Here is a 23,934-nt window from a genome sequence, read left to right as displayed (position 1 = left end):
AGCAGAGTTACTCAGTTCACCAACTCCGAAAAGACTTTCCCAGTGTTTTACTTGTGTAGTAAACAGGAGTTAGCACTGAACACCTCGCATTGACATCACCCAGCACTATGGCACGATTGTAAGTTCATCCTAAGGCAAAAGGTGTGCATTGGCATACAGATCTTTGAGAGAAAATGAAGTAGAATTATAAAAATATCCCAATTACAAAACATTTCGAACAGGTTTTTGCTGTTGTGTATTCACAAGCCATTACGCAATACAAAAGTCACCTGAATAGGGACTAGGGTATCAGGGAATATCATCATTTATGCCTTGGAAATTTCAGATGGTTTGGTTCAAAATTGCTTTCGAGGGACAGCAGTGTGGAAAGTCTCCAGTGAGCAAACATCTCTGTGATTTTTTTCCCCTCCAATCTGGAGATTAAGAGCCTTGCCCCAGGAGTCAGTGCCTTTTTGCCAGGAACGGCCATCTCTAAAGGGCCAGAGCCAGGGCAACTTAAAAATGCCAAAACGGTTTTCAACTTGCTCAAAAAGGAAAAATATTTTTAGTTCAAGATCTTGATGGCCAAGTTTCAGGACAAGAGGCGAACGCCTACAGTTCACAAATGACAAGAAACAGCGATTGCAATAGAAACCCTACCCCACCCTTTGCTATAGCAACACCAACAGACAAGTTGTCTTCTCGTGGAAGGAGACGAGTACGGTTGTCACCTACTTGAGTAATGTAAAATTTTCAATGAATGTCCCTCAGATGGTCTCTCTCTTATGTCCAGAACATAAGGAGAAACATGTTTTCACAGAATGAAGGCAGCAGTTACACAAAATGTGCTTTTTTTTATTAACAGTCAGGCTTTGGTAAGTATATTTACTTTAATTATTGTCCACATATAAAGTGGAACTGAAACAATTAAACCAGTTTGAAACCACACCATTTGTTATTGTGAGGAAGTCCATGCATGGGCATCTTGCTGTGATTAGATGTACCCTTTTTTGATTTAATTTGAGGCAATAAAAACCAAACCCCCCAAACACAATGTAAATTAAGTCAAAGCGGGATGTTTAACCCAAAGAAGATGTGATTTGAAGTATCTGGAGACACACAATAAAAATGTTACCAACTATTTAAAATTAGTGCAAACATAAGCTGTCAGGAGTTTCACTGGCTCCCAATCATCTTCTGCAAGTGTTGCTCACAGAATATGAAATGAATATGGAAATGAACTAATAAAGATACAGATTTGCTGCACTTCTCTCTCCATAAAAGACCTTAGAGCGTTGCTCTAGAGGTCACTTTTCAAGCCACCCGGTCCACCTCCCGTGTCAGACATTAAACAGTTTATTTGAAGAATGCAGCACAAATTGCCTCCCACCACCTCAGTAAGTGATGTAATTCCCCTCAAGATAAATAATTATTTATGAAGAAATAAAGACGCATTCTAGACCCGGTGCATTGGCTCAGCAATACCACGTGTGACGTAAGTCAGTGTACGGTGGGGAAAGATGACTTACAGTCCTGAGCTGATCCTATAATATATATTTATAGACATGCCATTCCCTGAGCTTTGGGCTAAAAAACTCTGAAAACAACTTCAATTCACACTCATGCAATGTCCACAGAGGACACAAATGTAGCCCAGGATCATCCTGACCACATCTACCCTCTGTCCATGCTAAGTTTCCCTGGGAACATGCGATTGTGAGCCCTTAGGACAGCTCAAGGCTACACTGGATTTGCTCCTTTGCTGCAAAGTTACCCTGTGGTTGGGCAGGTTTGCACTTAAATTATTCCACGTAGGCGTCAGCGAGTCTGTTGTCATAACTCTTTCTGAATGGCATAAAAAGATTTAGAGGAAAGTACAAGCCAAATATTGGAGACCGCAGCGTGGAGGGTGAGATTTTTATAGTAGAGTGGACTCAGACTCCTTCTGCATCTCCCGAGCATGCAGTCAAAAGTCTTTGGCTCAATTAAAACAATTAGTCCATGGAATAGTTTTGCATAGACTTGAAAAAACAGTCACTTGTATGGTTTAAATTGCTCAAGAAGACGATCAGCTGGAATGCATAGCCCTTTCCTGTATCTCTTCTGCGCTACATGGCACTTATCTTCTACACAGACAGGTATATTTCTGAGTTTATGGAGGGAAGCACTTCTTAACAACATCCATACACGAATTTCATCTGGTCCCTCACCGTGTTCTTGCTCTAGATAATGAAAGAGCCTTTTTCTGTGTTTTTCTTGCTTTCTAGTCAGTTATCTGCCATATTATTTCCCAACACGAACGCACAGCTTTGAGATAAATCAGTGCACACAACCTACAGGAGAGCAGACCTAAGGATACGATTGCTTTTAAATTGCTTTCCTCTGGACACAGTACAGATTTGCTTTACTATGCCCTAGAATTTAGAAAATCTACCCTGAAGCACAGGTTATATACAGAGCTCAGCACATTAAAAACATTTAAGCATCTCAAGCCACATCCTCTCCCATTGCCCTTCACCTGAGACAAGCTAGGCAAGGTGGCCTAACCCCTTCCTTTTAGTGGTGAACTGCAGCAAATCTGTCAACGCATGGGTCTGATATTCCTTGGGAACTCACTCAAGAAAATTTGCAAGAAATCTCAATAATCCTGAGGGCACTCCCGGAGCACTGATCTAAATGCATGGTGCAGAAAAGGGGTAAATTATAGGAGGCGGCAAACAGGGCATGGGGACCTGCAGCAACTTGCTGATGATCCTGGAACTGCTCAGTAAATGAACCCAAGAGGAGATTCTGGTGTATCTGGATCCCACCTCTCCTAGCTCAAACAGCCAAATGATTTCTGGATTACCAGTGAAGCAGGCCAATACAAGAAAAGGCTGCAGAGCAGTCAGCGGGCAGATCCAGGAGCCGGGGCAGTGACCTGGGATGCAGCTGAGTTCCTCCTTTCGCCACAGCCTCCCCAACGTGACTGGAGGCCTTGCTAAGTGTCGCAGTTCCTCATCTCCAAACCGGGGGGGCTGTGGGGGGCGGTTAGCAATAATGCTTCTCAACACAGGGTGACTGGGGAGAGGAGGAGCTCCCAGTAGGCACCATGAGCTACGTGGGTCATGGGAATACTTCAGCACCTTTCAGAGGATGGTGCGGGGGGCTCGTGGCCTGTGCAGGAAAGCAAGTCCATGTGTGCAGCGCAGCAAATGTACAGATGGGAAATTTCTGCACTTTCACTGCACAATATTTAGGGCTCCACAAATCAAAGAAGGTTGTGGTGCACCAAATGGATCCTGAATGAGGCCCGGGTTACTTTTGCTACAGATCTGAGAAGGTGATGGGGGAAACACGTCTTATTCCTGCCATACCTCCCAAATTTTGTGCTTTCAATGCTCCTGCTTTCTCTCCTCCTTTCCGACATCCTTCCTTCCATTCCCTCTTTCTTTCCTCTTTCCATTTTCTCTTCCTGTCCATCTCCTTCCCTCCCCCTTCTTTTGAGACCCTTTCAAACAGTGCACTTGTCACAAACTGCAATCTAAGGGAGAAAGTTTCAGTTCCTGCCAGTTTGCAGCTTCTTTCTCCCCAGGTCAGCAAAAAAAAAAAAAAAAAAAAAAAAAAAAAGACAAAAAAAAAGACGACTTTTAAGAAGAGATCAACACCCCACCCAGGCGATAGGCATCTTTCGAAATCCTCCAACCCAAACACACCCACAGCGTCTCTCACTTCAAGGCTCTTCTGTTCAAGCTGCTTCTGTACTATAGCGCTCCCTCAAGAAGAGCCCGTAAGAGTTGCACAAGGGTCCCCAAAAGCAAGAAAGCCAACTCTCTGCTGCCTAGGCTTTGAGAAACAGTGCGAGCCACCCTTAGGGTGCTTGATTTATCTTTGCAGAGGCTGAAGGACCAGCCGGTTGGATGGAGGGAAAGGAGGGAGAACCACTCTCCAAGTCCCAGCAGCGTCCTCGGTTGCTCAAGGCCACCAGAGGTTGGTTATGTTCGTGGTTTTTTGCCACACTCTTTGCTTCCCCTTCCCCCTGCCTCGCCCCAAGCCTGGGTGATGTTTCTCCTCCAAACCACCCCGTCCCTCGCTCTCTCCCCCCCCCCAAAAAAAAAAAAACTGCTGGAGGAAACACACGAGCGACCACCAGAACCAGCAGTGCATTTCCAGCAGGGCCGGGTGAGGAAATCAGAGCCAGGGGCTCACATCTGGGGCCAGCTCGGAGCCACTCTCGCCTCCGAGCCGCCCCCCCGGCCCCTCGCAGCCCCGGGCGGCGCAGAGCCCCGGGGGCAGGAGCTGTCACTGCCTTTCCGCCGCAGCCCGCCGGCTCCCCGGGGCCCCTCCTCGGCCCCCCTCCGCGGGGGCAGGCAGGCGGCTGGCCCCGCACCGCCCCGACAAGCCGCGTACGAGCGGGTCGGCCGGCTCCCTGCGGGCTGCGAAGCCCCCCGAGCACCGGGGAGAGCCCGACACGCTGCGGCGGAGGAAGCGGAGGAGGAGGAGGAGGAGGAGAGACCGGCCGCTCCGGGGCGGAGGGAGGGAGCCGGACCCCAGCCCCCGCGCCCCTTCCTAGCACCCCCCCGGCCGGAGGGGTCCCCCAACCCCTCCCGCCCCCCTTACCTTAATAGTGCCGTCCATCTAGAATAACTTCCAGCCGGTACCAGCAATATTCCACACATTGACCCGGTTTAGCCTGCAACCGAAGCCTCCTGAAGTTTTTTTTATCCTTCTCTCTCTTCTCGCTTTTCTCCCTGTGCCCTTCCAGCGGTTTTGCTTCTCTCTCTGTATCCCCTCTCCTCCTCTCTCCCTCTCCCTCCCTCCCTCTCTCTCGGTCTCTCTCTTTTTTTAACTTTGGTTGTTGCAGCAGAGCGAAAAAGAGACAGTTAACCGGATGAAACGTTTTTTTCTGCTAATTTTGGGAAGTGAAGTCACTCGAGGAGGAAACTTTCGTCTCTCCGCTGGTCCTGCCTTCTTGATGAAAATATATATATATTTTACATACAGGATATTTGCTCCATTTAGATAAGAAGGGGCAGAACAATAGCTACCTCTGTCAGCTCGGTTGTCGCTAGGGCAGCCAGTCCAACGCAGACCTTGCCTTGCACCCCAGACCGTGTTAGCCAGCGCCGTGTGTCATCCCACAGTTTAGTTTAACATGGTTTTTGTAATTTTTTTTTTTTTTCTTTTGGCTGGAGCGGCTTTAGCCTGACTCACTGAATTTCCGTCTCTTCCCACAGATTTTTTTATTAATGCGTTTTCCAGTCACAGGCAAAAATTAAGGGGAGAAAACCGTAAATACAATTCGGTCGCAGCAGGCAGAGAGAGAAAATAAAAAAGTCTGACGATTAAAACGTATTTAAGACATACTTCGGCCCCTCTCCTTCACGCTTCCCAGCAAGGAGCATGAGACGAGGGTCCGGTCCCTGCCAGAAATGAGCGGTAAGTGCAATAATGCAAGACAGACAAACGACTCCAGCAATTAAACACAGGCTGGAAATGGGGCTGCGGGGAAGTGGAGGCTCTTTTCCACTTTCACCCCTTCCCTTCGCTCCCAGTCACCTCGAGGGTCGGGATATCGGGCTCTGAAGCAAAGATCCGGAGGTGGATGGAAGTCCATCCATTTCACCTCCTCTCACAGGGCGAGTTTCTCGCTAAGCTGTTAAAAGCCCACACAGACCGGGGAAAAAAAGACTTTGCGAGCTAAAAATTACAAAAAAATTTACAATAATTATCAGATCAGCTGAATTTTCCCTTCCCGGATGCCGTGCCAGAATGGGCAATGCAAAAAAACCCAACCACCAGCCTTTTAAATCTCATTTTAGACCTGGCGAGCCCCTGACGTGCGATTCTCTCTTTCATTCAAACGAGAGCGATCACCAGAAAAGAAACGCGCTTTCCTTTTTCCGGGAAAAGCTGAAACTCTCCGAAGGACCCGAGGAAAGGAGACAATACCCGCCCGTCCAGCTCACCCGCTTCCCCCCCTCCCTTGCAAAAATAACAAGCAGCTACCAGCGCAACACATCATGCAACACTTTGGGCGTCCTTTATTCCCCACTTCTGCAAACTGCTGCAACCCGAGGAAAAGAGCAGAGGGTGGAATAAAAGGAGGGTGAAGCCAAGAAAGAAAAGTGTCAAGGCAGGAGGACACTCCTGCACGTCAGATCTCTCGGTGGAGAGGGTTACCTTGTCCAGTGCCAGTTGTGTCCAGTCTTTTTGTTTCCCCCTGTCTTTAGTCCAACCACGGGGAGGGGAAGGGAGGGGGGAAATAAAAATTATATCCAAAGTTATTCTGTACCCGCCCTTTCCAAAAGGGCAATGCAATAATGCCACTAGTGTTTCTACTCGGCTGCGGCAGAGATGCCTTATTAATACTTTATTTCTCCAAGACCGAAGCTGGCAGGAGAGAGCTGTAGATCCCCCTTGCCCCTCCCTCCCCTCCCTCCCCCCTCCTCTGAAATTAGCCTCATCAATTCAGCTACAATTTTTTAGTTCGGATGCAGACACGGGACTGAACGTGACCAGACCTGGAGGTTTTGCCTTGCTGCTTGCCAGCGATTGAGGCCGTCTGCAGCCAGGAGGTGAAGCGGGGCGGCGGGGAAGGGGGGGGGGGGGAGCAGAGGGGACAGCCCGACCGCCTTCCCTCTCCCCCTCACCCCCGTCCTCCCCCTGTCTGCTTTACAATCCAGGGGTCTGCTCTGGGGTCCCCGGAGAGCAGCACATCTGGATGCTGCTAGCGGGGTCAGGTCCCCCCTTGCCTAGGGCCACAAGAACTGGAGTTCAATTAAAAGAAATCACGGTTAACCCTTTGCTTTCCTCATTACTCTTTCTTTTTTCCCTGCCCTCTCCCCCCCCCCGCCCCGCAAATACTCTCTTCTCCACTCCCCCTTCAACGTTACCACATGGCAAGCTGCAGCAACCAGAAAAGCAAGAGGTTAAAAGGAAGAGTGAAACGCATCCTTTCAAAACCCAAATAGTTTCCTCTCTAGACAACACACTCTACCAGCCCCGAAAAACAACGGGGGTGGGGGGTGAGGGAGAGGACAGGCTGAGGATCTTAACCGCGAAAGGAAAGGGGGAAAAAAATACCCTGGAAGGAGCCTCTGTCATCCACGGACCTCACAGAGCATTTTGGTTTTAGGCTGCGTGACCGGCAGGTCTTGGACGGGCTGGCGGTGGGGGAGAGCCGGGGAGAAATCACCTGAAAACGTGCCCAGCTTATGGGAGAGGAGCCCAACGTTTGCAAAACACCCTTTCCCCAGCTCCGGGCTGAAGGGACAAACAAGTCCGGCACCCGCAGGGGATCCTCAGTGCTCCCAAAGGCTGGCAGATGTGTCTCACCCCCCCCAGCTCCATCCCACCTAGAGATATTTTAGGAACCCGACTCTGCCTTTTATTGCCAGACGGGCACCATGACCCCCAGGGGCTTATTTTGCATGTCTGATGATGACTCGAAACGAAGCCTGTTCAGGTCACTTGTTAGCTGGGGTCCATCAGGGGTGTTCCGTGCTTTACCTCTGGTGTTTGGTCTAAAATAAGATTTGCTAAATGTCCAAGAGATAAGGTAATGAGCGAAGCTGTTAAACATCATAACAGACAAGCCGAACAATCTACTATTTTCCTCCCAAATAATGTAACAATAGAACATTTGCTTCATCTTTTTTTTTTTTTTTCCCTTGAAGTTATCTCAAACTTTTTGGAATAAGCTGGAATATTCATAAACTCCGTGCGCCAAGCTCTGAATCATCCTAGGTGATTGTTCTGCGACTTTGGGTATTTAACTGTTTGAGAGGAAGGGAGCAAGGACAGGCAGGGGAAAGCAAAGCCACCGCCGGGCACGGGGCTGACCAACGTGCGCAAATTCTAATCCCGTGCTCAATTTTTGGATGCATAAGTATATACAGTAAAGGAATATGATCTGTTTAATGTGGTTACCACCAGACATCTGGAAAATCATTTGATCTCGGCAACCACGGAAGATTTCAAACGCTGACATTGGGACAGGCTGGTAGAAATTGGTTACTCCTCAATTATTATTATTATTATTTTTTTACTCCGCTTATGAATGAAACTAAATTCTCGACCCAAGGTTTTAATTAGTTCAATATTGATCTACAGCGCTTGGCATGTCCCCACCTTCTCTCTTCGTCCTTATAATTGGGTTATAGCGGCTGCAGCCTCACACAGAGAAGGTGAAAACGCCGGGTTTGTGTGATCCGACTGAAATTAATAAGGACAGGCTGGGGGGAATTCGGCCCGGGACTATTTCATGTCCAGTACCAAAGGAGTTAACCCCTCGCTGTAGTTCAATGCCAGTCCTTCGCGGGACTACATAACCTCAAAGATATGGATTGTCTGTCTGTAATTCACGCGGGATTCGTGGTCATCACTTCATAATTAAAACCGTCTAGTTATTCTATAGGAATCAACATAATTAAAACCTTCCCGGGCCTCAGTTGCAGGTCAGAAATATTCTTTGCGGAGGACGGGAAAGGGGTTTGGCTTATTTCACCCTCTTTTACCCAAACAGCATCAGCTGAGCTCTCCTTAACCCCCAGCCTGCGACTGTCGCTTTGAACTAACGCGGTAAATAGGGGAGGGAGCCCCAGAAACCAGCAGCCCCACCCTGACTTTGTCACTCGAAAATGGCTCATTTCCCACTAACTGTGACAAAGTGTCCTTTTTTTTTATAAACTGGCTTCATATATATATATATATATATATACACACACACCTTACTCTAGGTATATTATCTGTATATATTACATATATATATAAAACTTCCTATATAGACTATCCTCTGTAAACGTATTTACAATATTTACCATCATTCTTTGCTCGAAGCTGTATTTGCAGAAGGTCTATTCTCTCCCAGCCTTTACTAGAGAGAAAATCTCCACCAACTTCAGTGAATGTTTAAAATTTCCGGGTCTGAGTTTCCTCTGGCACAAACTCCGTTGCAGAATGAAAAACGCAACGTGTTTTGTTTATTTTCTAAACCCACATTCTTACAAGCAAAAAGCCCAAACTACAGCCCTGGGATTTGATCCCCAGAAACAAATCCCAATTCTAAACTAAACTAATTGGGCAAACCTCTGCTTTTCAGCAACAGCAATAAAAAGGAATCAGTAGAGTTTTCCAGCCCCACAAGTGAAGGATCGGGTCCCTCCTACCTCTTGGGCTACAGGAACAGCCCATGGGATTTGGGAACTTGGAGCCGGAAAGTTATTCACTGCTAATCGGTACTAAGTAAAACATAATGTCTTAAGAGTGGTGAGGAGAAGATGCAGTAGCTTTGAAGCTGCATCGCAATTAGGCGAAGAGTGGGGTAAGCAGTGTCCTGGCTAGTTTTATTTGAGCTCCATGTCCCAATAAAACAGCCCCCGCCCTCCCCTTCCTCCCCCATCCCGCAATTATTGAAAAACTAAGGCACAGAAAAACAAAAATACCGAAGGCCAAAAAAACAGACTGCAGCGCACTAGCTCCAAACGTCTGGCCCCTCGCTTGAGGCCATAATTAATTTGAGATTTATTTTTATTGGAGAACCCAGTCTCGTCTGACCTTAGCCAAACAAGACTTCAGCTAGACCCTTGATGCGCTTGAATGGAACAGAATATTTCTCTCTAACTTCTCTTCAGGCGTCCGTGCCTGCTTTGAATTTGTTCCTCAGACTTCATATATTTGGAGATTTGCAGGAAAGATTTAAAGCATTCTTGCCCCCTTAGCGTTCACTTTCTTCCCTTTTTGCTCCCCTTTCCCTCCACACCTCCTCTCTGTCTAAACACAGGGCTGGAAGAACATAGGAAAGGGTGGAATACAAAATTCCCTGGATCCAGCATATTGGTGGGGGGAGTTTTTCTGTAAATTGTGAAAGAATTGAGCCGTTAGAAGCTGGTGAGGGGAGTTGGCTGCTTGAATGCTGCTGTCTAAAGACAGGAGTCACTGTAAAAACTTGTCCCTTGTGCCTGAGTGCCTGGTTTATTTTAGAAAGCTCCAGCGTGCTACATTTCCAGGAGAGAAATAACGTTTCTCCTACCTTCTCCACCTAAATTCAAACCGTGGCTTGAAGGTAAAGGTGGGGAGAAACAACGCCAGCCCTTTCCCACGCAGTGCTGGGGTTGAGCACGGGGAAAAAGTCATGCGGGATTCACTGGAAAGGGAGTTTTCTATTTGAAATAGAGAAGTAGGTGCAAACAAGATCTAAATCCTTAAACACCAAGTTGTCATAAGGCATTAGGCGGTGACTTGCTAAAGTCTATCAACTTAGCAACGCTTCTGCCTCAAGAAATGAACATCAATTTTAAAAACAAGAAAAAAAAGGAGAACGATTCGGTGTATACGTAGATTAATCATGACGAAGTGTGAAAATGACGTAAGAGTTCATGCCCTACCCTTGCCGACAAAGCTACTGCAATTCCCACCTTCTCTGGAGGTGTCTGGTCCCGTCCTCCCCAGCCCAGCTGGGAGGAACGGGAATTCTGCGGGACGCCAAAAAAAATGAGGCAGAAACGGATAACGCGCTAGAGGATGCTCTCAGTAGGAACACCAGCATCTGAACTGGGGAAAAAACAGTCCATGAAGGCTTTGATTTTCCCTTTTCTGCCAGGCTAAGGCTCTCTGGCTGTTCCTTAGAGCGTGGGGCAGGTTTCTGTCTGCTCCACCAGCATCCGTGCGTCCCTGAGCACCTGCGGGATGACCCGTGCACAGGTCCCTCGGCTGATTCATCTGGCTCCGCTGAGAGATTTCTGTCGTAAAAAAAATGAAATAAAGGGATATTCTGTCCTAGAAACCTGTCCCCGAGCAGCCTGTGGCTGCTGTTGTTCAGCAGGAAAGAACGTGTCCGTGTCAGGGTTTGTCAGTAGCCGTCGTATTGCCCACTCCAAAGAAAATCTCACTGTTTTGTCCCTAAAAAAAATTTTAAAACCCCTCTCTTTAGGGCTTCTGTAAACTTTCCAGGCAGAGTGAAAGCAAGAACAAACCAAATATTGTTTCCAGCCACCCAGACTATTTCGCCTCCATGAATATGCTTCTTTGTACGGTACCACAAACGTTATGGCTGCATGAAATCCATTTTTAAAGCGAGAAGTCCCGCGCTTGCACGGTGGCTCCTCCCTGGAGGAAAGTCCATCGTGGTGATCCTTCAAAGCTCTGGGCTGGAGACCGTTTCCCGCACAGGTTTGCAAAGGGGACCCCGCAGCTGCTTTGTGGCTGGTCCCCAAAACTCCCCCGGGGGTCGGAGCAGGGAGCAAGCGCGCTGCCTCCCCCACGAGTGCCGGGTTTGCGGGGTCCAAGGAGTCCCAGCGCGTTACCTGAGCTGCTTCTGGGGAACTACCCCAAACATCCCCCCTCGGGAGACTTTTAAATATCATCCCCGGGTGCGGCAGAGGGAAGGAAGGGAAAAGCAGGGGTGACACCAGGATGCCCGCTCCCGTGTGATGGGGAGAATTACCGCCCTCTCCTTTGACTTCTGCACAGGCCAAGGGACCCAGCGCGTCCTGCCTCAAGCTGACAGGGCTGGTACGTGGAAAAGAAGGGGCTCCAGGAGAAGGGAGGTTCACCCCGGCCCGGGGATGCTCTGCAGAGACCCAGGAGCTTCAGGAGGGCAGGAGCTGTGTTTGCAAGCTGGGCAACCGAAAGCAGAAGCAATGACTTTCTCTGTGCAAGGAGGGCAGTGATAAAGAGGAGATAAGCGTTGGGATGTTGCCCCGGAGGGCGTAAGAAAAGCGCGAGTAACACACCCCCGAAATTATTCTTGTACCGCCTTTACAAACACATTAAACCACAACCTAGCAGTGCAGGAGGGGAGCGAAGACCACTGTGGCCCTGAGTAGCTTGTGGCAATGGTAATAATTAAAAATTCAGTATTCAGAGGTCATGTTGCTTTGCTTATAGCCCTAATTCTTTCCATATCCCTACAGTCAGGATTCCAGTGCTGTCTTTGAAAATTTAATTTCCCAATTATATTACATGTTTCATTCTCTGAAGTCAAGTACTCATGTTTAGATGAGATTAGCACCCTCTGATAGACTGTAAATTATTAAGTACTGCAGATCAGTAAGTCCCATAATGGTCTAAGGAATAGAAATACTTTATCAGTTATGGAGAATAAACCAGTAAGCATCAAAAGGATTTTTTATATGTATGATTTCCCAGCCCTCTGTCACGTTAAGGCCCATACAAGAAGTGTGTACGAGAGAATGGGTAGTCCTGATATGAGGTTCTATAGGATCTTTAGATACAGATCCATGTGCCCTATGTGGTTGTGATGTAAATCAAGGTTACAACACCAAGAAGCTGAACTTTGCCAGTATGACTCAACATAAACCATCCTTGTTAAAGCAAACCATTTTAAAAATGAAATCCTCCTCTTCCTCTTCCAGCTACCTAGCCCCACCCCTCTCTTTTGCATTTTGAAAGCCATGGCAAGAAAAACAGTGTGGCCTGAAGGTGGTCACAGGCTATTCTGTACCCCACAGGTATGACAGCAGATTTGTTCCCCCCCTGGGAACACCCTGCCAGCAATCCCCTGTCAGTTACAACATATAGAGAAGAGGCATTTTTCTGTACAAGGCACAGAACAAACATAAACCTTACATAAATGATGCATTTGTTGAAGAGGATTTATAGAAGACATTGATCCCAATCTTGCTTTTTCTGCTCTGTAAGGGGGGTAGGGTACACATAGTCAGCTGAGATCCCACAAAAGTAATAAATAAGATACTTCTCCCTCCCACACCACAAGCAAATAAGTTTCTCTGGAGAAGGAACGACATGAAAAAATATAATTTAAGAAAAGAGCTGAGAAGAGGGAGGAATTAGAACTCAACCTCTTGCTTTTCAAACTTTCTGCTCACCACAATTTGGGAAGTCCTCAAAGATCAGTGTGGGGAAGCAGGAAAGAGAAGGCAGGTGCTGTCTAACCCTGACCAGTGCCTTGTTTTTACACAGCACTTTCATCCACACTTCGAAGATGGAGAAATGAAGAAACAGAGAGTTGAAATATCTTGCTCAGGAGCACCAAGCCCCCCCCATCAGGGCTTGGATTCACATCCACATTTCCCAACTATCTGCCTAGATTATTAATCAATCCCACCTCTTCTACAAATAAGAATCACCATCAGAATCTCTCTGTTGGCCCTGGATGCATTTGAGTAAGTGGAAACTGTCAGCAAACTCAGAAGGGACAGAGATTGACCCAAGCTCTGTGTTTGAGGCTCTGATTCCCCTGAATTTAAGCATGCTCCCACTTTTAAGAACAGCCTCACTGATCTGAATGAGCTACCCAAGTACTGTTTTGCACCACTGGTACTGAGCTGCCCAACTTAAAAGTTTTTAGAGTCAACAGGAGATATTTCCATTGTCTTCAGAGGACTTCGGATCAGTCCTAAGAGACTTCTGTCAAAATCCTGTTGAGTTTTTTCAGCACAGGAACAAGTCATTTCCCCAATGACACTGGTGTGAATGAAGCTTTACAGAAAAAATACCAAAGACAAGGTCCTTGCCCAAAATAACGACAGCTGATGACGAAGGGTTGTAATAAAAGGCAGAGTTCAGCATCACACAGCTCAGTTATCCCTCCACTGCTGAAACACTGGATATAAGTCCACCCTGAGGAGTTCTTCCTGGTGGATAAAGCACATACTTATGTGAAGAGAACTTTGTCCAAGCACTTTGCCTGCAGGATTGTACTTAATGAGAAGGCTATCCCGACAGTTACAGACAGGCTCACTCAATCCTGCTGGAATGTTAAATTATTTAGGCCCGGATCTTGGTTCCACTTAATTCAAAAGGAATTTTGCTACTAACTGGAGCGGCAGCTGGATCTAGCCTCACAACAAAAGGCAATGATACCGTAATATAGGATGTCAAAGGGCCTTCATCTCGTCATTGTAAACAGAACACATCTCAGATCAGTTCCCACATACAAGAACTCCAAAGAGAAATTAACGCTAAAACTGGGCACAGACTGAGTAATATGTTTCTCTCACGAAAGCAAATTCACTCAAAGTTAGAGTAGACTTGAATTTCATTCATTTTCTATGGAGTTTCTATTCTTCCAGAATCTGGTCTAAAGCTATACGAATTTAATAAGCAGAATTAAATCACCAACATTCCCTGAAACACACCCCAAAAATCACACTCATAGCTCAGTATCAACTGAACGTGGAGCCTTGACCATTCCTGGACAGGTTTGCTCTAGAAACCTGGTCCAGAGAGCTGCACAAGTTCACCCCATCAGGGAATACAAGTAATGCCACATGACTGAGTAGTTATCCCACCAACCTGGCATTTCAAACACTAATTCTCCTAACAAACTGCTCGCAAAATGAGCCATAGCCTAGGGATTATATACAGAAATCATCCAGTGAATCACTTCCAATAATATGTATGTACATGAAAATCACAATTGGCGCATGGATCATTGACTAAAGGAAAAGGAGACACAAAATTCCTGTAATAAATTATTCATCACAAATTATCCACCCAGGTCTAGTTAACACCCTTCTGTGTTTCTTCAGCCTGGGAGAGAAACAGCTTGTGTTTTCGATTTTTCCTAAGTACTGTTGCATGCAGAGTTTGCCTTAAACGTGTAACCCAGATGTCCCAGGCTTGGTTTATTTACATTCTTGGAAACTGTTGTGGAAAAATAACTATATGATGTCAAATATAATATAGTACTCAATTGAGTTATAAAGGGACAAGGCTGTGCCAACCCTTCTTTGGTATTTGTTTTAATCTTGTGAAAAAGAAAGAGGCAGAAATGGCCCATCAAAATACATTCCAAGATCCATTATCAGTAAAACCAAGTGAAGTCAGTTTGCCTACTAAACTGTATGGAAGCATTGCTCAAGGAAAACCATAAGTAACCCTGTGAAAGAAATCCCAGTATTACATAGCATCGCCTGGTGTGACAATCATTTCTTCAGTAACTGAAAGAGATGTTTTGGTTTAACTCATTAAATATTTTTTCCCCTCTAAATCCATTTTGAAATGTACCTTTCAAAAAACATAACTTCAGATATCATCTTGCGTATTGAATTCAGTAGTTGGTGCAGCAGAGAAGTAGAGGGATATTAAATGAAATTTAGCTCTGGTTCAAGACTAAATGGTATCTAGGAAATCAGAAAATTGGAAGGCAATTTAAGAAACCACTATGATATAACATTGGTAGCACACCACCACTATCATATTAGTTTCAGAGCAACAAACCACTGCTATAATGTAATTCAGGACCCCCTCACTATAATACTAGTTGTAGTATAACCCACCAAACCAAGCATCAATGCATTATAAAAGACAAGACCACTTTAACATACTGTTGGTCCCTGATGATCCAACTTTTGACTCAACCCTGCATATTTCCAGAATGGTAACTGTGATGGTTGAGACTCCCTCTCCCACCAAAAGTTGTGGGATTTTTTTTCCCCTGCTAAATTCAGTGAGAATGGGAATGAGATTTTCAACTAATACAAATGATTGTGAATTTTGGAGGATTGTAATTTTTGACATTACCTGTTTAAAGATGCTGTCATGTCTTACCTTGACGTAAGACGAAGTGTCTGGTACAGTCTGAAACATCCTTACTTGTTTAATAGATATATTTAAAGGTCCTAAAATTGACCTGAAATAAAAAAAAAAGTCAAATCATATATATGTAGATAGAAAAGTAAAGAAACAAAGCATTGTTTAAAAAGTAAGATTAGTAATACAATTTAAAGAGAAGTGATCAAGTGTATCCTTTAAAGGACACAGAAAAGCATCCACCACAGCAACTAAGAGTCAAGTAGTAGACAGGACTTCATAAAGCAGGATTTTATTTCTATGCTTTAACAACGGTTTGGGTTTGCTTTTGGATTCCCCCTCCCTCAGAAAAAAGAGCTCTCTTCACTTTGGACCAGATCAGAGGGAAATGTTTGACATTTGATTAACTGAATTTCTTAGCCAACAATTAAAAGCCAGCTGAAATACTCGTGTTTTCATGTCGAGACTAGTTAACCCTATTGACTTGTATCCAAAGGTTTCACTTGGCTAAATGAAGGGCAATTGCGTTTCGTGACTCATTGAAACCATTCCGAGCCATTAGCCTGCCGGCCTCTATTGATTTAAAGAACCTTTCCCACCGATAATAATTAAACAATAAATTAAAAAAAAAAATTAGCGAACGGAAGTATCATTCCAAATAGCAATAACCCCCCCCCAGGGTTGTCAATCTCAGCCCTTCTACTTCGGATAGTGCCGTTACTCAGGCAAACACAGCGGTGCTTTATCTCAGGCTTGCATCACTGCAGTACATCTGTTTTTCTGTACTTCTAAGACTTGATGATCTCCTCATGAACAAGGTTTTTTTGTCTCTCCCCCCCCCACCCCGCCCAAGTCATCACTACAGAGATGCAGAGATTAACAACGAGCGTGAAAAACGTAATGGTGTGTGGGAAAATAAACCTGCAGTCCCTAAAATATCCGACAGCTATTTTTTTCTACCCGCTCCTCTCAAGATCTTTAGCCCTCTTGAAAAGCGCCAGCAAGTCATTAGCTTGGTGTAATTAGTGCCTCGTTAAGAAGCACGAGCCCCCCGCTCCCCTTAGCATGCAGCTCGTAAATGCTGCTATTCTGACCGTCCCATTTTCCCGGAGTGGGAAGCGAAAAGTGAGAAATCTACCCAGAATTTACTACTAATCTACTAATACAGAAGTAGAAGGATGCATAAAGAGTTGCGCACAAGTGGTCAATACTCCTGGGTTGGTTTTGGTTTGTTTTTTTCCACAAGCTCTTCAGGAAAAGCTGTGGGGTCCTAACTTTGCAACTCGTTCACTTTGTCCAGCTCTAATACAACCCAGACGCCGCTGATTAATCACGAGATATCCTTCGTTTGATTAATGAAGAAGCCCGTGCCGCGCTGGAGCTGTCTGCTCCCTGCTCTCGGGAGCTGCCACCCCGCCGGTGAAAGCCCCTTCCTCGCCTCCAGCAATGCCAAACAGCCAGGGAAACACCTCCGTGCCCCCAAAGCCAGCGCCACTGCCTTGCTTTGAAACATCTGCTGATTTAAGAACAAAAAAATAGAGAAAGAAAGCAAAAAAAAACCCCACAGCCCAACAACTCAGGAAAATAAAAGTTCTCTATCTGTACGTAACCCCCCTTTTATTGATTTTTAAAGCATTTATTACGCGGCCAGCTGGCACAGAAGGGCAACCGATTATAAAATCGCCAATGTGTTTCTGATCAGTACAATTCTTTTTTCTGTCGTCCTCCCTCCTAACACATTCCAGTTTCTTTTGCTTCTGAACTTGCAACGGGGGGGGGGTGGGGGTAGACAGAGTTGAGGGACAAGGTAATTTTGCTTAGCCAGTAAATTTTCTAGGGTCAAGGATTCCCATATCAGTTTCCCCTGCTCCCCTCTTTACCCCTGATTAGGGCTCCCGCCACCCCCGATTACCTCCCTCTTATAATTACGCATGTTCATATAAATAAATACATCTACATCTTTGGAACCGGTCTTAAGAAGTCTGCTGTGGATTATTTATCAATCGTATTGCCCTGCCAGCATCACTCGCAATATAAAAGGGCCTCTTAAACTACTTTTAGATTCGCCTCTTGCTTATTCTTATTACTATTATTTAAATGACTCACCTTTTATACCCTTTCCCCTCAACCAGTGGCAGACCAGTTTGTAAAGATCCAGGTTGAGACCAAAAATAAAACTCCCCACCAGTTCTGGATTACTACCCTGCCGCTGCCGTTTTGCAAAGAGGAGAGATTAAACTTGTTAGATCCAAAGCAGCGCTGAAGTTAAAATTCCCAGCCCATCCAGACAGGCTGCATCAACCAGGCATTTCCTCAGGGGGCTTCTGTAATGCTCGCAGCTCCGGGACGTGCTTTCCTTTCCCTCTCTTCTGTGCCCTCTACTTTTCATCTGATTTCCGTTTTCCCCCTTATCAATATTTCAGCTCTTCCCTCAGATTAATCACGGCTGTGTGACATCTTCTCCCAATGAACCCGCCTGGTGCTGCTCGCAACTTTAAAGAACATAAAAAAAAAAAAAAAGAACAAAAAGGAAAAAAAAAATTCACAACTTTCTTAAAAAAATATTGCTGAGGAGTCAAGCCGAAAAGAGACGCTGAGTGGAGCTCAAGTGCTACTTTAAATCCCCTTTTAAAATAAGGAAGTTTCAAATATCCGTTTTTAAATCATCGTTCCTTACTTCGAGCTTTTTTTCCCTGCCTCTTACCTTGAAAATACTTAACCCATTTCCCCCTGAAGCAGAACTGAAAATATTGCAGACGACGCTGCAGATGCACACGGCTGGAAAAACGAGATGAAATCGGCTTGAAACTATTCTCTATTGCATCAAGAATTCAGCCTTTCTCTCTGCAAGCCGAAACCTCCAGATCCTTTTAGCTATTTAATATTGTCCTATCAAATAGTAACGCGTTTAGGAAGGGAAAGGAAACACATCTTCAATTCAGGGCTATTTTTTTTTACCCCAACGGGATCAGGTTTCTGGTGCACATTGTCATCTCAGAAGGGTTCGCAGATAATATTTTGCACTAACCTGGGGGAGAAACTTTCAGAGATTTTTAGTACGACATCAATTTTAAATGTAACCCTCAGAAGGGTTACCAAAACTATTTGGAAAATGTCCTTCCACTCTCTATTCTCTTTCTCTCCTTCCCGGCTTTGCCCCAAATTCCAACATATTGAAACATTTTTCTCCTTAATAAGAGGAACATATAAAGTGAAGGGGTGAAAGGGCAACTTGGGAGCCGTGCCTAGAGCTCCGCACACAATTTACTCTCTGGTAGACGAGGCGTTTAGCATTCCTCCCAATTTCCAAGGAAAACAGACTCAGACCTGCACCCAGTGACCAGGGACCTCGCCAGAGCCACTTTTTAATATAGAAATTCTTGGCATTCTTTGTTGTTATTATTATTGTTGTTGTTGTTTGCGTTAAGAGGAACAGTTTCCTAGGCAAGGGAAAGCGACAGGGATTTTAGGAGGAAGATCTCGGGAAGAGAACTTCCGATGGAAGGAAAAAAATCGAAGCGACAGAAGAGACTTGCGAGGTGTGGAGGAGAGAAAGGGGATCGGAAAAAAATAACCAGCGTTGTCATTTTTAAAGGACTTTTTAAAAAATCGCTTGCACGGGGGTTAAAAATGCCGTTTGCAAGCCTTGATCTCATTATTCTGTGGGGATGCGAACAACTCTTTCTGCACACTCACAACCCAGCTAGCTAGGGACCGAATCAGATCACATTTCAAAGTCATTTTTCATTCTTTTCTCACGTTTCCACGTGTGAATTACACAAAACACGTAGCTGAAGAGGAATCCCGAGGGTTTACTATTGTGTTAACAAACCCCTCTTCCTCTTATTTTCCTTGAGGGGCAGCTAAGAGGCGTTTGCATCTCTTTTCTGTGCATTTTACCTGCGAGTTTCCTTTCTTTTTTAAGCAAACGCCCAAAAAATCTCAGCCTAACTCTGACAGGGACCACTGAGCACACGCACCTAATATGCTGCAATGAAATAAACTTTAAAGGTTGGCGTTAACAAAAGCTTCGGGCATAAAGCACTCGCAAGTTCAGGGGAAATGCTTGCCCTGAATCCTGAGCTGGGTTTGCTACCCCTTGTAATCAAACCCCACGGTCGAGTCGAGAAACCCATGTGGCTAGTTGCAGTCATCTTGGGAGCTTTACTAGCCCAAAAGAAAATTGCTGGCAAATTGGAAACAGCTGTAGCACTAGAGACCAAAAAAAAAAAATCCCCCCCCCCAACTCCTGAGCAGAGAAAGTTACAGAAGTTTTGTTTACACAAAGAGCTCCAACGCAGACAGGACATCTCAAGTTTTCATCAACAAACCGTAGGTGACTTGTGTGTAAGCAACATTTCAACATCCATCACTGGCAGTGATTTTTTAAAGATGCCTATGAAACTGCTCCCTCTTGCACATAGACGCTCCCAGCTCGCTCCTGTGGCAGCTGCTCTTGCCTGTGCCTATGCCCCCTTTAACAGGGTGCTAGCAACACAAACAGTGACTTAAAACCCACAAGGAATTTTATCCAAGGGAGGTGGGGGGGGGGAAACCTGACAAGTGCTCGATTCTCATAAGCCTGTCGGACAATTGCTAGAACAAATGAAACAGTGGAAAAGCTCGGAGTCCTGCAAAATGTGCTCTTTTCATGTTTTCTATTTATTAGATACGTTAAGAGAAAACAGACTCATATGAGTCCCAAATGTAGGCAGAGTATTAAAAGAGGCATGTGTATGCTCCAGCAATTACAGCTGAATTTGATTAAAAACGTCATGAGGACTGCAAAAGCAGGAGTTACCTGATACACTAACCCTGAGGTTGCTTTAGGATGAATTATAACACAATTCATTTTATTTTAATAGGTCACTATAAGATTAACTGTTTAAGGATGGAGCTGTGCTATAAATGTTTACATCAAACCAGAAATAAGCAAGCTTTACTTTCTGGTTGTTTAGAAATAATGGTTATTACATTTTAAAATTCCTCAACATGTTAATTAGAAATAAGGGGAAAGTATGTGAAGTCAAAAGGAGTTCCAGTGCTTGACATGTAACCACACAGACACTTCTGTGCTTCAGTTTCTCTTTCCTAGGAGGAAAATGTGATGGTTTTTAACTGGCCATCATCATTTGCACATGCTATGGGAAAATAATGACAACAGCGTTTTTTTCCCCCTGCTCCTCTCATGGTCTTGGTCCAAAATTTGAAGGCACTTTGTAGCCTGGGCCCATGGTCAAGAAGACCAGCCAAAGCCTGGGGTGATGTCTCTGTCCCAGTAGCCTGGTGAAATCAGCCACCACAACAGCCAAATTTGTGTGTTTGGGAGGGAGAAAGCTTGAAGACTCATCTGTGACTGAGGGGCAAAATCTCACAAGCATGATGGACTCAACACACCTTCCCAATTTCTGTTCCCAAAGCAAAAGATTGTGTCTTTGAACTTGCTTTAGCTGGTACAAATATATATTGCAGAGAGGTCCAAGAGTCTGAATAAAAATAGCCTCATAAATTTCCCCCTCAAGAAAGAAAGGGTGAAACAGAGAACTACCATGGAGAGATGTTAATCTGATTTTTCATCTGGTGTACTGCTGGGGAGTTTTTGGATGAGATAAGAACCCCTCTGTGGCTGCAAATTTCTTTTTTCCCTGCACTGTCTTTAAGCAACATCTAATACAATAGGTACTTGTGCATGGCTGGAACTCTAAGGAGCAGTTTAATTTAATTATAATAGTCATAATAGTACCATATTGCTGAAATCAAAATATTAATCCTATAGGAAATTCCTGCCTATTAAAATTCATCTTAATTAACAATTGACAAGAAGGGCAAATTTAGAATTTTAGCATGAAAAGAAATTTCTGTAATGTTTACTTCAAGGAAAACTAAAGTGATCATCTCAAAAAAGTTTCATTCAGAGAAATCAGAAAGACCCATTTCAGTGAAGACAGGCTGTTTCATATTCACTGGTCAATGTAACTAAAAGCACTTTGATAAATTCCACTGAAAATCATCAAAACTGCTATAAATATCTTTGGGAAAAACATTTCAGCTTTGCTAAATCACTCTCTACCATGAAAAACACCTTTGAAATAGAGTATGTTTCACCCTGGTCTAATATCAAGGATGAATGTGATTGGTATATTAAAATAAATAATCATAAATTATTGATAAAATCATTATCACAACAAAAGAAAAGCTTTACTTACAGAGATAAAATGAGGGGATAGGAAAAAAAGAATTGCCATAAATGTTAGATTCTATATTGTTCTTGAAAAGGGAATGTTAAGTGAAGGTTCATGTATGTCCCAGGAATTATAAATTCTGCTTAATGGGAACAAGAATCTTTCACTTTTGCTGAACTGTCTTGATTTGAGGACATGTTACTGTTCGGACTATTTATTTTGACTAGGGTTTAATGTGAAGTTGGAAAAAGTGTGAGTTTTGTTTTCAAAGGCATGATTATTTAAAAAACATTGGAGTTTCCACTCCCTGTTGTTTACAAACATTTGAGGAAATTATTTACTGTCCATAGGATGTCATGTAACCTTCCTGGTAAACCAGTTTTTAGTTTCTGACTGGACTCATCTGTTTCTTGGTTCACGTGTTTGGTTTTTCTTTAGGTTTCTTACCAGACTTTAGAGGTATCCTCCTGCAGATTAGGTTAGGCAGAATATAAATGTTACAATGAAAGACATTTCCTGACCCAAATACAGTTTAACAGACAAAAGGGCGGGAAGGCACATTTAAGAACAGGGTGGGAAGACCTTAGGCCCCATGAGAGCATCTTGGTGGCAGAAGCGGGACAGAAATCCTTGCAAACCCTTTACACCGTGCAAGCTCTGATCCTCCTGAGTGACCCCAGCAGCCTTTGCATTGAGTCTCGGCTTTCCTAGGACCTCCCTACTGTGGATGTGTCCCTGGTGAGGCCTTTTTTATTGGGATTTTTGTGTTCGGCCCCTTCAGCGTTCATTTGGTCACAAAACGCCTGTCAGCCGTGCCACACCTCACAGCTGCACCTGCAGAAGATTACCTGAGCAGCCATGGCCACCGGTGACAGGGTTGCCACCCACTCTGAGGTCCCTGAATGAAGACAGGTCACGCTGAGGTCCCCTTTGTGGCCTGGACGCCTGAGGTGAACGCCTCAGCTACGGGTGGTGCCTGGGGCCTCCTTTGCTTCATGTCCTTGCGGAGTCTTCAATCTTGTTGAGGGGCAAGGAGACCTCCTGGGGGGGCCATGGCCCTTGAGGGGACAAAGGTCTGTGCTGTGAGGGGCACTGCAGCCCTTGGAGAGGCGAGGGGAGAGGGAATGGAGCGGTGCGGAGGGGAGCCTCGCAGCCCTCTCCACGCCAGACAAAATGGCGGCATGTGGCATGAGGAGAACCCCGCCCTGTCAGTCTCTGCCAGTCAGGCGAGAGCGTCGCCCTGCGACTGGCTCTTCTGCTCCAGAGGGCGGGTCAAGGGCCAATGGGCAACCAATGGGGAGCACGGGGCACCTCACATCTCTCCACAGGGGCCATGAAATTGCCGCCGCGCTGCTCCCCTCAGCCGCTGTGTTGGCCGTGAGGGCACAGCACATCCCTCCCCAAAGCCCTGTGCTCCCACCTCTGCCTTGCTCCCTCTTTTGCCCCCCACTTCTGCACCCTTTTTTTTGCCCTGTATGTCTACTGTGCCCCTTTAAGTAAACAAGCCCAATATTTATCATCCCAAATGAGCCCCTGCCACTCTCTTTCGCTTTCACACACAGGCATAAACACCTGCCTAGCTGACGCTGACTAGAAAAATAGAAGAAAAAAGTAAAAGAAATTAAAAGCAAGCCTCTTCCTCTGGCAGAGTTTTGCCTCTTAAGAAAAGAGAAGTAGCGGTGACCCCAAGTTCACTGCAAGATTTGCTGTTTGCTTTTTTTGTCATTCATTTTACATGAGGCACCTCCTCTAGGAGAAGAGAAAAATCTTTTTTTGAAATATAAAACTCGAGGATGCCCTTGTCTTCTGCACAGCTCCCCCTCCTCGTATAGTCCAGCTCCACACCTCGAACACTTCGCGCCTGCTCTCTCTGGGGTTTCTTTGCTTTTTTTAGGCAAAACCCTGAAGTCCTGCACTGTGCTGATGGGAATCTGCAGCTTCCCTGGCCATATTTTGCTTTGAGCTCCTGGAGTAGCTGCTGCTCCAGACAGACCAGGCAGCCTGTGAAGACACATCTGGAGCTCTAAAGGGGCTCCATCTGCTCTAGTGTCCACAGGAAAAGAAACAAGCAAGCAAACATGTCATTTATTTCTTTCCAGAGGTTAATTTCTTGAAAACATCTCACCTTGTATTTGAGGCAGTGTGGATGGTAAAGGAGGTGAGCAGGGGGGAAGAGAGCGAGAAGGAAGTCGGCTCCACCAAAAGGCAGAATAAACAGCTGAATGCATGAAAAAGGGAAAAAAAAACCAACCCTGAGGTGAATTAAAGAAAAATA

At 45.2% G+C, this 23,934-nt stretch overlaps 1 protein-coding gene across 3 annotated transcripts in view; it reads right to left on the bottom strand.

Annotated features, from left to right (window-relative positions):
- The window catches only part of FLI1 (Fli-1 proto-oncogene, ETS transcription factor), an 86,441-nt gene extending 68,450 nt beyond the window's left edge, over positions 1 to 17,991 (bottom strand). The window contains exons 1-2 of one of the 3 annotated variants that reach the window (XM_068418317.1): positions 17,584 to 17,991; positions 15,469 to 15,577 (exon numbers count right to left, since the gene is read on the bottom strand). In XM_068418317.1, coding sequence (XP_068274418.1) covers positions 15,469 to 15,534 — 66 coding nt within the window. In that variant the 5' untranslated portion in view covers positions 15,535 to 15,577; positions 17,584 to 17,991. Of the gene's footprint in view, positions 1 to 4,578; positions 4,785 to 15,468; positions 15,578 to 17,583 lie in introns of those variants that run through there. The other 2 variants (XM_068418318.1, XM_068418319.1) reach the window with 2 other exon arrangements.
- Positions 17,992 to 23,934: the final 5,943 nt, after the last annotated feature.

This window comes from Nyctibius grandis, chromosome 25 (genome assembly GCF_013368605.1).
Source record: "Nyctibius grandis isolate bNycGra1 chromosome 25, bNycGra1.pri, whole genome shotgun sequence".
In the NCBI taxonomy this organism is placed as follows: Eukaryota; Metazoa; Chordata; class Aves; order Nyctibiiformes; family Nyctibiidae; genus Nyctibius; species Nyctibius grandis.
This window is presented reverse-complemented; position numbering and strand designations above follow the sequence as displayed.